Source organism: Ambystoma mexicanum, chromosome 12 (genome assembly GCF_040938575.1).
Source record: "Ambystoma mexicanum isolate Mex_15411 chromosome 12, UKY_AmexF1_1, whole genome shotgun sequence".
In the NCBI taxonomy this organism is placed as follows: domain Eukaryota; kingdom Metazoa; phylum Chordata; class Amphibia; order Caudata; family Ambystomatidae; genus Ambystoma; species Ambystoma mexicanum.
The window spans coordinates 798,298,513-798,314,266 of NC_090936.1; the positions used below are offsets into that span (position 1 = coordinate 798,298,513).

The window sequence follows — 15,754 nt, forward strand, 5'->3', positions numbered from 1 at the left end:
CCAATAGGGAAAGAAAACTGTCAGAAATGGAGGCGATAACTCCATGCGCGCCAAATCTGCAAAACTGCGCATGTTTCACAAACCACAAAAGAGCTGCAAACCCTGCCACACACAGGCAAAGTTGGTGTAAAAACAGGAATCACTGCTGTCACCTGTCATCTGTCATCTGTCACCTGTCACATGAATCAAAGCCACAGAAGTGGGCTAAAATCCCAAAATGCCCTTAAATACAGCTTCCTCATCAATGTCAACCTTCAAAGTGCTGTTTTGGCACTAAATTCAGTCATTTTCCCCAGTGAATTATTGAAAGGAAATTGTGCCTCACTGACTGACAGCTGCATCAGAAAATTAGCTGTCAAACCCAGTTTAAAAGTGTTTCTGTTTCCTGATTAAAATGGCAAAAATCGCCTATGTTTGTGAAGGGCTAATTCTTTTAAAATGTCCAAATCCCTTTTAAACTGTGCTTGTATTTTATATGTGAATTGAAAGGACTTTAATGTATAGGAACCCAGTCTGGAGCTAATCAACTATTTAATTCTGATCTGACAGCCAAGCCTGGGAAGATTCACATTTCAGCTTGACACTCAGTTGCTACATGAAGGCTAATGGCTGCTTAATGGTTCCTGCATAATGAAAACAAAGAGAGCATCAGACATTTGTCTCCTGGCTGACCCAAGGACAAAGGAACGCTTGGACACCCATCCTCCTAAAGAAGTGGCAGGATGTGGAGGAGGTTTCTCACTGAACTTCAAAGGACTGGCCACTTGTTCACTTGGGAAGCAAGAAAAAAAAACCTGACCTGGATTTTGAATGGAAATTACTTGTTTTTGCCTCAGAACTTTATGACATTTAACATGGCAGCCAAAATAAGTAGACAAGTGAAAAATTATACTTAACTTATAAATACTTAACTTATAAATCTTAACTCATGCTAGACAGTTGAAAGATTTGATAGGAGTTCTTACTACATAAGGAACCAAAGATACACCAGAACACTGATTGTGGCAAAACTATTAATGTTGCAAGCTTAAAATTGTATGTAGATGACCTACTGATCAGCGCCCAGAGATGCATCGAATTAGAAATGATTAATCCAAACCATTATAGTTGAAATTGACAAAAATCCGTAGAATGACCAAGACAGCTCGCACAAGGACGGGGATTAAATGTGAATGAAGACAATCAATTATGAAATATATGTGTCCAATTTTAGTAGGGTACATAGTTGTGAAAATGTACATGAGTGCAAAAGTTATGTTTTTGTAAAAATGAATATGGGAGTGCCTAAATCCTGTCATGAAATGACAGCTCTGTTCAGACCGCCAACCAGAACAAAGCACATGCTTGTAGCCACTCAAATACATGGGAGGGGGTGTTTTTGAAGTTCTGCCCATGCCATAAACTTTGTAATGTATAAATATAGGAGTTTCACTACACATAGCACACACTGCTTCCAGAACCCATCCAGATGTCCACGCAGCACCTTATTCCAGAACTCTTCATCTTGTAGCTGATTCCAGAACTCTTTGAAGATCCAGATTTCCTTGCAGAATCCAGACTTTAGCATTGCGGAACTCTTGCTAGCTTGACCCAGTTGCAAACATACAGAACTTAAAAGAATAATTCTGATTCAGCTTGGCTTGCTACCATTAAGGCTTGCCCACTGAAACTTGCATCCTGCTATCTACCGTGTCCAGTAACCATAAGGGGCCCTTCCAAATCCAGTCTGAGGTGCAGTCCAAAATTGACCAGAACCACGCTGCTGATCCGATCCCTCCCGAGGTGCCTTGCTGCCGGTACACCGGATCCACCCAACGACCAGAGCTGACGGTCCAATTTAATTATAAAGGACTGTAAGTATAACAGGAAGAACAGTAACCCATAGCATATCTTTATAGTATTATCCCAATCTCAACCCAACCCATCTTTAATTCAGAACCATAGTATTGTTAGAATCCTTCTTGTGCTGATTGTCTCACCTGTGTTACAAAACCATAACTCCCTAGGATTTTGAGTAACTAAAGTAAATACCAGAAGAAATTTAGGACCCATCACGTGAATGGTTGCGCTGGCCACATAGTCGAGATACATGTGTGGTCTCTTCTTTTTCATAGTAATTAATCTAGTATAAGAAAACCTATATGTCATTTTTAAATCAAATTTCTGTTTTCATTTTCGCGCCTATTTTGCAAAAACACCTCTCACTAAAACCTCTATATCTTCTACAATTTTAAGGATAGAAACAAAATTTCAACTCTCACTGATACCTAAGACCCTTAGCTACATCCACGGCTAAACACCGCATTGCAGAACAGTGTATTTGACCTGTTTTCTTCTCCAATATTGCATAGTAAAAGTTTACCACGAATTTGCAAAATTCAAGTTTACACGTGTCTCTTTCCCGTTTCAAAGTGCTTCTTCCATCCCATTCTGCTCTAAAGTGTGCCCTGTTCTTTCTATTACAGCTCATGTGTGTTAGGACCTATTTAGTGTTGCTTTCCTTAGAATTGTTCTCCATTTACGCATTTTTGACCATTTTGCAGTATTTTACAAAGCAATTTTCATCTGTCAGTTTAAAAGTGTGATTTTACAAAACGGTTTTCTCTCTTGTTTGTGGAGGGAAGATTGCCTATAAACTCTAGAACCTGTCTTTAATTCCTGAATACCTGCTGGTTACTCACATTGGTGTAGGATTGCTCATCTGTATTTAAACAAAACTTTGCAGGGGGAATCTTAACCTAAACGCTATCTGTGCACAAAACAAAACTGTTCCTTTTCCTGTGTTTTCTATTTTTCATCATTATATGTGAATTCAATTGCTTTTTTTCATTTCTGAATTGTATTGTCACCCTTTGGGTGATTGCTGCCCCATATATATATTAAACTTATGTCTGATTTGAATATTAAATAAATCAATAAATCATTACCTTTACAAACTAGCCTGATTCTTGGTTCAGTGTGACCTGGGGGGTATTTTGAGTGTGATATGAGTGGTATATCATTCAGAATATTTAACTTATAGACACAAATAAAATAAGGGTTTCATTGTGCACTACATGATGGGCGAGATTGGGTGTGTGCCTGATTGAAATCCCTTACAGTCATTCCCTGCTGATGCTTCTCACTCCGAGAATCCTAGTGAATCCTGCATCTCTTTATCTTCAGTCCATTTCCATGTACCCTAGGTCTACCTGAACCAGTCCCTCCACATTCATCTCTTTCTCACTGATCCTCCAACCTTCAATCCACTTGCACATACACAAAATACCAATCCCTTCTTATGCACCTCTCACAACCCCATTATTCCCTGCATCTCTTTTCCCTCGCTCCCTCTCTCTAATTCAATCTTACCTAAACCACTCTCTTCCCATCCAAATTTCTCTATACCTATACTTCACACTGCAAATAATATGATCTCCATCTAGTAACATCTGTATCTCCATGCACTGCACTCTCATGAACACAGTATGCCACTCTCTTTCCCAAGTACCCGTTTCACCCACTGCTCCCTCCCACCAACTCCCCTTATACCTCACACTTTCTCTCCCCCACATCATACAGAAAGCAACAGCTGTCAGAGATGCAAACTAGAGTGCCCTGTATTATTCGCAAAATGTTCCATTCAGCAGTTCCTGAATGACATGGGACTCTTTGGCATCTATGTGCAAAACATAACTCAGGTCGCAGTCACCATTCTCTCTGCCTGCCCCTGTCCCACATGGAAAGGCTCTGAAGGCCAATCCTCTCGCTCTTAACTACCTCTGCTTCTCGCTGTCAACCAGTGTTCAGGGCATGCCAGAGAGTACCTGAATTACCTTGGCGGAGGGATAGGTAAAACATTATGGTGGCAACTGAGCCTCCCTAGCAAACACATCCACAGAAGGATTCCCATCATCTTCATGGATTCCCATCATCTTCATTCTGTTGTTTCACTCTGATTCCCATATGCTGCAAGTGGCACAGAAGGACCTTGGTTGTTGTCTGTTCTGTTCACCTTCCTCCCCCAAGGTATGGCACCCTTGACCTAGCTGTGCCCTGAGCCTTGTGATGTGCCCTGGCAAAAAGCAAGGGACTGAAAGCATCATCTTTTAACCATTCCAAAATACATCTCAACATTGTGTGTGTTGCGGGCATGCACAGGGTGTTACGATGTATTTTTGCAGCCCACTGCAAAGATGAAAGAAGATGCCTATAGGGCATTGCTAAGGATCTGTAGCCCTAGCACTGCCATTGCAACCAGAGTTCACAGAGGTAATGGCAGAGGTAACAAGCGGAAGGCAAGGGGTCACTACTGTGACCACTGGCAACCCTCAATTCATGTCCATGGTCTTTAACAAGGGGTGTGGTCCTAGTTCTGGGCATTACCAAAAGTGAGGGCAAGCGGCTTAGGCAAAGGCTGCTTGCCTCATACCATACATAACCTTTAATGCAAGTATGACACAATAAATAAATATGGGAAGTTGGAACACCTTGTTATCAAGAGAACACTGCAGACTATTTTGCACTTGTCAAAATAAGACAATATTGTAACTTCTCTAAGAAATGTAGATTGAGTCACAGAGTAAAATAATTTTCTTAACCTGAAAACCAGATTAGCTGTGTCCTGTAACAAAGAAAGCAGGCTCCTCAACCCTGTGGTGAGAGGCCATTAACACTGTGACTGAAAATTCCACCTGCTGTCACAGGTTTGTTCAACATAGAAAAGATGTGCAGACCCTAGAATTAATGCACACTCAGTAATCCCCCCCACACACTTCATTTGGGCTGCTGGCTGCTTCTCAATGGTTGTTTAAACCTAGGGTCCGCAACCAGTAAATCGTGAGCTACTGGTAGCTCGCCTGAGGCTTCCCAGTAGCTCTTTGCTATCCTTGTTGAAATCCTAGATGCAGACGCACCAGCCAATACAAAGGCAAATGATTACCATTTCCATCCGGAGTGGGAACTCATTTTTTTTCTTCCAGCAGAAAAATAAATTGTGCATCTTTACTCTACGGTGCCAAGGTTACAGTGGGTTAAAAGAGTAACATTGATAGGCATTTTGCAGTGATACACACACATTATGAACATCATTTTCCCAAAGGAAACTGTCTGCAATCCTAAAAAGTAGGTCAACTAAGCATTGCATTGTAAATGCTGTTACAGAGGCATCCTTCAAATTTGCTAATTATCTGATGAAAAACACATGTACTTGTACAGATGGTGCAATTGTGAAGGGCGCAATGACTCCCATGGGAGAGTCTGTTGTCTCTGTGAATCTGCCTTTTTCAGACAAACTACCTGAAATCAAAACTTTGATCCCATCTGACAGCATCTGAGTGCTGTTGATGTTTCAAACTGCAGACCAGATTATTACTGACCACCTATGGATAGCATGCAGTGGCTGCTTCACAGTGAATGGCCTGATTGGTTGCCTACATTCTGATATGCTTGACGATTTTTAAGAGACAACTACTAATAAAACATAATGAAATAAAGATGTTTGAGAATGTGTTAATATCTTAAATGTATATGTTCTTTTTGATTCAAAGAGCAAATAAATCATCCAAACAAATTGTGGTACACATTCTCATACTCCACGGACATCACCACCCCAGCAGCTCTCGCCAGCTCCCGTGTACTGTAGTAAGTTAAACTCACAACAGAGATGTCTCACATGTACTCTTCCAAATATATATGAAACGGGACCAATCCAAAATGCAATTCACGGTTGAGCCACGTGGTGGCAACGCAAGACTGCTACATCATTTTCAGAAAATCTCTGTCGAGACGGGGGACCAACAGAAGCTGCCGGGACTTTGCACAGCTGTTCCCGGGCCACTTAAAGTCATGCCCGAGGGTGAATGTGATGTTTTTCATGATCATGGTTTATTTTATTTTTTATTTTATTTAAAGAGAAACTGGACTTCTACACGGAGGGAGGCAGCTTGCAATTTCACTAGAAAAAAACGAGCTGTCATATTGTTTTCTGTGAAATTTGATGGCAAATGTTAAGTATTGGATCACGTTAAATCATGTTTTATTTTCAATGCTCAGAACTTGGAAAAGAGGTAGATAGATGTCTCCTGTTTTGGGGGAGTGGAAAGGAATATTTTTTCATGTGAAAATATGATTGGATGGAATAAAGGAGACATTCACTTGCGTGCAGTGACTTTGCAAAGGGATGTGTGTGATTTCCAATACAAGTTCAGTGTTTGGACGCCAGATTACACACTGTCTTTGCCTATTGGCTCATGTTATCCTGCAGTGCTCAGACCTGCCTTCCTGCTACCCCACCTGCCTTCTCATTATGGCCATCAAGCGCTTCCTGTCACATGAAAAAGTGAAGATATCAGTTTCACTGGCAGGTGGGATATTCCCACATTACATGGGCATTTGCAGTGATTGAAATGGATTCAGCATGAGCGGAGTATTCTGGCAGGGTCCCGTCACACAAGAAAATCACACAATAAATATTCTGGACAAAACCTTTTTTTATTTTGACTTTATATCATGTGTCTTCTGCATTATACAAAGCTGTTAGGTAAAAAGTAGTCAGAGCATATAACAAATATACTACACAAATTAAATATGACATTTATCAGTGAAGTCATATTTACAATACTCCAAAATATACAAACAATTGAATAATAAATATACACCACCAATACGGCTCGGCAGTCTCTTGGAACAAGTGCTAAATATCTACAATAGAGAAACAAGAAACACTGCATATATTTATTTTAGTTGTGTCAAATAGTGGTAAAGATTTCTGTTAGATAACACATTGTACTTTTTTCAGTAGTAAGTGATGCAGCAGAAGTAACCAGTCCATTATAGTAATGGGACGCCTGTTCTTAACCTATGTATATGGAAGGTGTGATCTGAATCCTATACTTTACTCAAATACTAATGTGATAGTTTTTAAAGTGCAATGCTGAACCAGTCATGTGCCAATCGAAAGACCCCTGGGCCCATGTTCCTCTTGAACGGATGATCAAAAGAACACTGGCAATAATCCCAAGAGATAAGGGAAGTGCGTCAGGTGAATGGTAGTCAGGACTTGCAGTCGGCAAGAGGAAAAGCTAAAGTAAGCACAAGTCAGTGAAGAACAAACTAGGTGACATGAACTAGAAAGTTAAAGACTATGCAAAACACATGAATTCAGCAACCATACAACTATATTATTGATAACACTCACAGTGTAAATATACATCAATATCATGAGTACCTAATGAGCCAGACATGGGACACAGGGAACACGTGCAGAGAAGACAGGCTGCGGAAACAGGGCAGCAAAGCAGCTAGGACATCTGGAAAAATAAAGGCGAACAGAAAGAAAGGGGTGAAGAGCGAAAGATAGCATGTTACTAGACAAAAGTTACTTCTCCAGAGTGCACAGCTCTGATGCTCTGATGCATAGGAAGGAACGAGTGCCAATGCAGAGGTGCAGATGGAGAATGGGGAATAAGGAAATGAATGACGGGTTGGAGGGCCAGGCTGCATTTAGTTCTCCTGCCTGGAATGCATTATAATTCATCAATGCCCCCTGGCGAGCATTTGCCTTCAGAGTGCTGAATGCCCAGGTACATTACACCCCATCCTGGGGGATATCACTCCTGCGGGGCCACATCTGGCCTTACTTACAAACAAAGTAAAGGACTGAGGGACACATCTGAAACTCACTATTCCTACCTGCTTACCGGAAGTGTAGTCAACTGGGAGAGTGAGACATTGCATGGAATGACACAGCATGAAAAATAGCACACCCACACTTTGTTTTAAAAATGGCTCCCATTTGTCCTTCGAAACGATCTTCATTTGTAACTGGAAAATGCCCATCAGTTGCTACGCCTTTCAGATGTACATTGACACTGCAATAGACTGTTTTGTTGGGCTGGAAGTAACGCCACAGGTGTATTTGCCGTATTGTCTGTATTTTTGTTAACAGGCCAGTGGTCGAAGTGGGCGGGAGCAGTCGGAAGCAATGCTCCTCTACTTCTTTTAATTAAGCTTTACTGTTCCTATACTTTTATTTTAAAAAGAAACCGTTCCGGAACGGTTTCATTTTAAACACTTTCAGTGTACTGCACTGGACGTCCCCTTAAACAGCAGGCACATGTGTTTTGGGGTTTGTATTGTGCATGGGAGGGGGTGTAGTGTTAGGGTTTGTGGGGAGCAGTGCACACCAGTAGGGAAAATAGTTCCACTACTTCTTTTCGTACACTTCGACCACTGTAACAGGCCCTCGGTGGCCCGCTCTAGCTACTTTGCAAAACTCTCTAGAGAGTGGGGGAGAGGAGGGGATAGGTGGAACAGCCACTGTTATTAGCCAAAGACATCACAGGTATGTCTCCACATTTGCATGCGTGGGACATTTGGAAGTTTAGGGGAGGCTTCCGTAGCTCAAAACTGAACCACATCTAGTCTAAAATTCTATCCTACAGGCAGGCAATGTCTAACAAAAGAGGGAGTGACTGCATTAGCTTCCTTTTAAAGGGCTTTTTGGGGTCAAGTGAGTCACTTGTACTACCTGAAAACAATATACCGGGATGTTGCGGCCAGGCTCGGACTAGCCTATAGGGCAATTGGCCCATGCCCGAACCAAAAACGCAAAATGCTTGTGTCGGCCAGTTTTTTGGGTCAAAGTGGGCCACTTTTTTGGCCAATGTGGGCCAGTTTGATGAGTTACTTCAATGTGCTGCTAATAGTTTTGACCAGTGTTGCTGAATAAATACTATTCAAACCGTGTCACAAAAGGAATGAATTCCCATTTCCAAATGTGGGCCACTTTTCGATGGTGCCCGAGTCAATTTGATGCCCCACTCCGACCCCGGTTGCCACTCATGTCTACCATATGATCAAGAGGTTTTCGGGATTTCAAAAAGTCAATGCATTTAACAACCGCAGCCTCTTCGCACTAGGCATTTTAAGAAAAAAATACATTTCCATAATTTTCTGTGGGAAAATAAACAGAGACACAGCAATGTCATGACAGCAAGTGAAAGATATTGGAGCGTTACAGGTCTGCGGTGCAAGCGTGTTCGTGTTTGAAATCCACGGTCACTTTCGCATTGGTTAAGGGAAACCTCCACAATTTAAACACATCCTTTTTAGAAATATTCAAACGTATCCGATTCCATCTCCGTTGCATCGCAGTGAAGACTTGGAAATAGAGGGCAGGGAAACCCACGCTCGCCTGACACGCATTCAATAAATGCATTCATTGCAAACAAGTGGACCTGCATTCAAAATGGCGTATATTTTGCAATGCTTAACAACCTGAAATGCAAGTAAAAGTTAAATACATCTATAAATAGAGTACTCTTGTATGTTTACAGTTGCAATTAAGACAACAAGAACAATTTACCAAACTATTAATACAGAAAAAATATAGAAAACAAATTGGAATAAATAGAGAGTTGATTCTACAAATGGAAAAATAATCCCATCAGAAAAGCTTACAAACTAAGCCCCTGATTCATGGAATTATTTGTGCGTAAAACGCAGATTTGCGCGCCATTCTGCCCGAAAATCCCCATACATCAAACAGGGATTTTCGGGTAGAATAGCACGCAAATCTGCATTTTACGTGCAGATAATTCCATGAATCAGGCTGTAAATCAGTAGCCTGCAGTGTAGCGCAAAAGCGGGCGACCACTCTTACATTTGAAAGGAGTCCACATTTGAACCCCGGGAACGTAATGCTGATGTATCTACGGCTTATAAGGAGTTTCCACCAACACGATACAGAACCGTAGAGAGCTAGCCTTCAAGGAGCATACTGTGGGTTTATTGGGACTGACAGATTCGGTCGTGACAGGGCGTTTAGCACACATGAAAGTTTAAGTTGCCCTACTACACAAACCAAGGGACACTAGAATCCTGTCCCAGGGGGTCGATACCCACATCGATAATAGTTCTTCTGGATTTCTGACCTGCTCATTCACAGTTTCTGGATGAGGGCCGCTTGTTTTATTGCACACTGGAGGACTTGAGCACCGCTGTGTTTGACGGATTCCTGGGTTTTTTCTTTAGGAAGAAACTGCAAAAAATAAAAATAAAATCTGAGAGCACAAGTCAAAAAGGGTCTATGCAAAGGAGTACATTTATCAGCCACAGTATTTTTACACATCTTGGATGCTAGCAATCAATGAGAGACCAAGACACAACAGGCCTGACTCATGGAACTTTTAGCACGGTGCAAAGTGACTTTGCACTGCAAAAATACACTTTGTACCGCTCTTTGAATCAGGGTGTTTGTTGGTAGTGCAATGTCACTTTGCACCAGTCTGTGAATTGGGGTGTTTGTTAGTAGTGCAATGTCACTTTGCACCGCTATGTGAATCAGGGTGTGTGTTAGTTGCACAATGTCACTTTGAATCACTCTGTGAATCAGGGTGTTTGTTGGTAGTGCAATATCACTTTGCACCACTCTGTGAATCAGGGTGTTTGTTGGTAGTGCAATGTCACTTTGCACCGCTCTGTGAATCAGGGTGTTTGTTGGCAGTGCAATGTCACTTTGCACTGCGCCAAAAGTTCCATGAATCTGGCTCAACATGCCCTTTACGTCAAGCAATGACGTCCGTGCAAGCCTATGAGTTAAGGTGACAGGTGCTATTATTTTCCATTCTCACAGAATTGACGTTGGAAAGCTTTGGGCTATTAGGTGGCACCTGTGTTGCCTATAAGATGACACTGTTGCATTAGAGTACAGCTGGGAGAGCTGACCCATTAATAATAATATTGATTTGCATTTATATAGCGCTACGAACTCTCAGGCATCCGAGCGATGTTTATTATTACCCATGGTGTGTGGTGCTCACCCATTGACTGCCCGTGTCCATGTTCATACCTATTAACATTCTCACCCAATTCCAGCCCCTCCCTGTCCAGAATACATTGAGCTTGCTTTAATTAAGCCTCACCACCAAAATGTGTACTCAAAGTGCCTGTCAGTGTTTTTTCAAAGCAGTCTTCTGGCAGCTAATGACTTGATTGGAGCTTTAAGCCGCTAATGGTGTAACAAAAATGTCTTAATGAGGTCTGCCTACTTCCATTGGATTTATACGCACTATGCATGCCTTCACTGAAGAAGTCCTGTTCAAAACAAGCTTTGGCAAAACCAACAATGTTGGCTTTTGTAAAAGTATTGAGCATTTGAAAGGCACTGCTATTAGATACTGAGGAACCCACACTATTTTGCGAATGCTAAGATCGATGGCCAGTTTTTACCACTACGGCTGTGCCTGTCAAGTGCCTTTCTAATGCCTACACAAACGCCCAAACTGTGGCATTGCCAATGCTTCTTTCAGGTGCAGAAAGCATACAGGATGGAATGATGGACATCTCTGTGCTCTGGGCATTCCTGCCCAATCAGCAAATCATTTGGCTTTATGTCATCATGACATTTTGATGCTGGTGTAAAAGCAGAGTATTTCTGTGGAATCAGCTTGCGTTTAGCACCTGCTGGACACCTTGAGAACTGAGCATGAACATGGTGGCAGTCTAACGAATATTGATTCCAAAGACTTACACACACGCCATACACTTAAAAATCAATAAAAACATCTTCAACACCTGCAAAAACTTTCATATGTGATTTGCTGGGTGTGCAATGTGGGTGGGGCTGTTTTCCACACTAAAGCACCAGCAATCAAACCTCTCACCTACGACGTATGATTCTGCTGGGTCTGTTGCTGCTGCTGCTGCTGCTGCTGCTGTATCAGCAGTTGCTGCTGCTGCCTACGTCTGGCGCAGCGTAGTTTCTCGAATCGAGCTTCCATTTCTTCCAGGACCTTTGGGGTGTACCTAACTACGAGCTTTACACTTTCCTTGGCAGCCTTAAGGAGCTCCACTGCCTTTTCATGGTGCTCTCCTTCCACACTCTGAAAACCAACCAGAGAGCAGATGAAACATATGTACTCGAATGATCATTAGATCTGTGTTGAAATGAACACAGCAACATAACAAAGGATGCAGGTAGGCATTACATGAATAATAACACCTAATTTAGTCCGACCTTCTCACTCCAGTCACAGTGAGCAAAACAAAAAACTGCAAGGCACATACACCATAAAGTGGCAGCAAGTGATTTTAAAAAAAAAAACATGTGAGGGGCGTTAAACGAGCCGGGCTGCTCACCTGGAGAAATTATTTTCAATAAGATGAAACTGATACATTTTACATCACACATTCTTTGAAAAATGAGAAAAAAGACACAAATAGATGCCAAGTCATCAACAGTGTACAGGAACATTTTCCAACACATTTTCATGATGCATTTGCCTTGATATGTAAGTATTCGGTCAGTGTATAAAACATGTTTATCATATGCTGGCTGTACATGCCCATGCTGGCTGCACCAACATATGCAAGTATTCCCACATAAGAACATGCCGATATTTTCGTTGCCCAGAATACAACTGCCAAATAAATGCCAGTATCCTAACATAGAAACACACTCATGCTGGCTTTGCCCGTAATCCAAACGAAAGAGCGAAGAGTTTAACTTTGGCACTGTGTGCTCAAAGAATGGCGTTGAATAACCAATACGATTAAACAATGGTCTTGCTACAGATACAGTTCACTCAGAGAATCCAAAGTTGAGAACCAAAATATTGAATAGCACATATGTTTCATACGTTTTTCATTCAATGTGACGTGTCGGCTTTATAAGGAATCATACAATGTGTCACTCTTGGATATTCACTTCCCTTACAACAAATATTCTTCCTTTGCACTAGTCAAAACATTTACACCATCCTCCAGCCTCTATCAATGCCTTTTACACAACATTTCTGAACATCAGAAGAATTGGCCTTATATAGTCATGCTCTGACATGATAGGTTATTTATAACGCGCTTGCGCTTAATACCCAGAGGTTTCTAAGAGCCGACCCGGGATCGAGCCTGTGTTGCTCCATGTCATCTTGCTTCGAAGGCGGGCACGTTGCCACTGAGCTATCCTCCTGCGCTATACTCTCGAGCAGTCAAACTCACCAGAGTCTCTTTTGCTAGAGCTCTGATAACATTTTTAAAAGAAAACTTAATCGAAATCACTGAAGTTCTGTTTATGTTGCCTTTGATCGACTGACTGTGAGAAGTATAACATTTAAAAGGCAGTCATTTTCATGGCTTTTAGTTGTCTTCCAGCAGGAGGCAAGAAATTAACACACGCTACTGAATTCCTACTGGTGTTACTACTTGCTACAGTTGATTTTTGTACTTTAATGGAATACTCTGAGTACCAATCACAAAAATAAGTCCCTGTGATGAGATTTCAGAACCCTCGCAGAGCAAGCAGGTGGCCTCCCCTGTCCAGGTTCAGCAAACTCCACATGCACCACTGCAGGACTAAGAAAGGAGTAGGAAAAAGAAAGGAGTCATCTGTGACAGAAGGGTTAATCTCGCAAGTGCTGGTGTCCCAAGTATGAAGAGAGGCCAAAATGATAGGCTATTTACAACACACTTAATACCTAGAGGTTTCTAAGCGCAGACCTGGAGATGGAACCTGTTGTGCGCCACGTCATTTTGCTTCCAAGGTGAACATGTTGCCCCTGGGCTATCCTCCAGAGACCAGATATGTGGACTGAAAGTGCGACCAAAGACAAACTGACTGTGTCCGAGAGAGGCCATCTGATGTGGGCTTGGTCTATAAAGCTGGCGACCTGAACAGACGTGCAAGTGTGTAAAGAAATAAGGTGAAGCAGACTGCTCAGTGGGTGTGTGGTGCCATGAATGTAGGAGAACCAGAGGAATCTCGAGTGGGGCCAGAGGGACAAAGTGAGGATGTAGGAGGCAGGTAGGTAGACGGTAAGGTGACTGAGGAGGAGCTGTACTGAGAGAAATACAGCGATGCAGCAGGAGGCCGCGCTACTTATTGCAGGACTACAGGATGGATCCCAGGAAGCCAAAGAGAGAGGGAGACTGAACTACACTGGGAGAAGAGATGGGAGAGCTGCACTGTACCGAGGGGAGCCACAGCATTGTGTTATCAAGACCACAATTGCCGGATCATCACATTCATATGCACTACAACTATAACATGCCATACAACTGCTAACACAAGATTACTCTCATATTAGCATGAAAAACACACGTTTACATATATTTTAAGATTGCTGCATGGAATCATGGAGTTTGGAAATTCGTCAGTAAGATGTATCCTCAGTAGTGATTACCACCAAAAGGAAGTGTCTCTCTTTGCAGTAGGCTGAATAAACCGTAGCTATGTCCGTTTAACACAATGATTAGATAACTATAGTGTTTACTTAAACAATGTGTAGGAATAGATGGCGCAGTGGTTACATGTTAGGCTTGTTTTGTAGAAATGGAAGGATCATTTATAGATATTCTGACATATTCAGAGTGCAATCAAAAGACCACCATGGGTACTTTGATCAACAGTAGCCTTTTGACTGTTCAGTCACTAGTAAAATACCTAAAATCTCACACAATTGTTACTCTCCTTCATAGGCAATAACATATGATCGAGGTTGCTGTTCCTTTTCCACCTTTTCCGCCAATGAACTGTTGAGGGCCAGTACGGAACACTTCAGATGGTGACTGCTTTACTAGAAAAGGAAACACATTTGTGTTAACGGAACTATTAAGTGGAACCACCCAATGGAACCAATCCCCTTGGCATCTACAATACTCAGGATGACACAATGACACAGTGCAGAAAGATCCCTTCTAAGGAACTTGGATCTCTTCCACATTAAGCAATTCAACACGATTTAATGTGTAACGATCGCTGAAGACAAGACAGTATTGTCATTACATTCAGGCCACAACGGAACAGCAAAGAAATGATATAATATTAATATGATTTACTTTTCAGTGAAACAATTTTGTAAGCTGATTCATCTTGAACATCTTTTCTTCGGAAAAATAGAACCAGAATCACAGAAGTCAGCCTCCTGCTTACATCTACTGTTAAAAATCTTTTAGAGAGTGGAGACTCCTGGTGCCATCTTGGTTTGTAGTCCTGACTAAGAGCAAAAGACATGGACAGAATCTCCATGTATTGGAAATTCTCTGCCTGCTATGTGCTACTTTCGTCAGGATCCATTGTTATCCCCAGTCGGAATTCCTTTGGAAAATTAACAAATCAATAGTTTGCAAAATAGGCAATGGTAGCCGGAGGCATTCTTTCCTTCATTCCTTGTGAAAAGGCACATCAAAAACTGCTTGCTCCATTCATAGCAATGTTTAAAAGCTAAATGGCATGAGCTGTATGAGCGTGGTAGAAAGCTCAATGTCAACAGAACAATAAAAAGCACAGAAGTGAAGGCCCATGTTCAACTCTAGATTATGAGACTCGATGGGAATAATATTATTTTGGATATGGGCAGTGCTGTTACTTTGAGACTGAAATACCACCTACCTTTACATTTGCATGACAGACAGGGCAAGGTGAGGATTGTTTCTGGATCTGCAGCCCCTCCCAGCATTTATCATTGCCTTCCTGCACCAGGTATACACCAGGCTCTACGGCCATGAGATATCTCCAATTATCTGTATCGACTGTGCTAGACTCGTAACCCAAGCACTAATATCACTTACGTACCAACGCCATGACTGAGCATGATCATTGCCCCCTCCAGATATGCACAGCGCTATGAGTCCAGTAGATGCCTATCTTGCTATTTTTACTCATCTGGAAATCATTGAGCAGAACTACATACAGATGGCCTACTCGCACTCATATATTTCCTAATCCCACCTATCTGGGAATGTATTTATCAGAACTACCAACCGAGGGCTGCTCTAG

The 15,754-nt window shown here is 41.9% G+C and overlaps 1 protein-coding gene across 4 annotated transcripts in view; it reads right to left on the minus strand.

Annotated features, from left to right (window-relative positions):
- Window positions 1-6,450: 6,450 nt before the first annotated feature.
- The window catches only part of LIN7A (lin-7 homolog A, crumbs cell polarity complex component), a 1,061,287-nt gene continuing 1,051,983 nt past the window's right edge, over window positions 6,451-15,754 (minus strand). For 2 of the 4 annotated variants that reach the window (XM_069629309.1, XM_069629306.1), the window contains exons 5-6: window positions 11,650-11,864; window positions 6,451-10,021 (exon numbers count right to left, since the gene is read on the minus strand). In XM_069629309.1, the coding sequence (XP_069485410.1) occupies window positions 9,952-10,021; window positions 11,650-11,864 (285 nt within the window). In that variant the 3' untranslated portion in view covers window positions 6,451-9,951. Of the gene's footprint in view, window positions 10,022-11,645; window positions 11,865-15,754 lie in introns of all 4 variants that reach the window. The other 2 variants (XM_069629307.1, XM_069629308.1) reach the window with 2 other exon arrangements.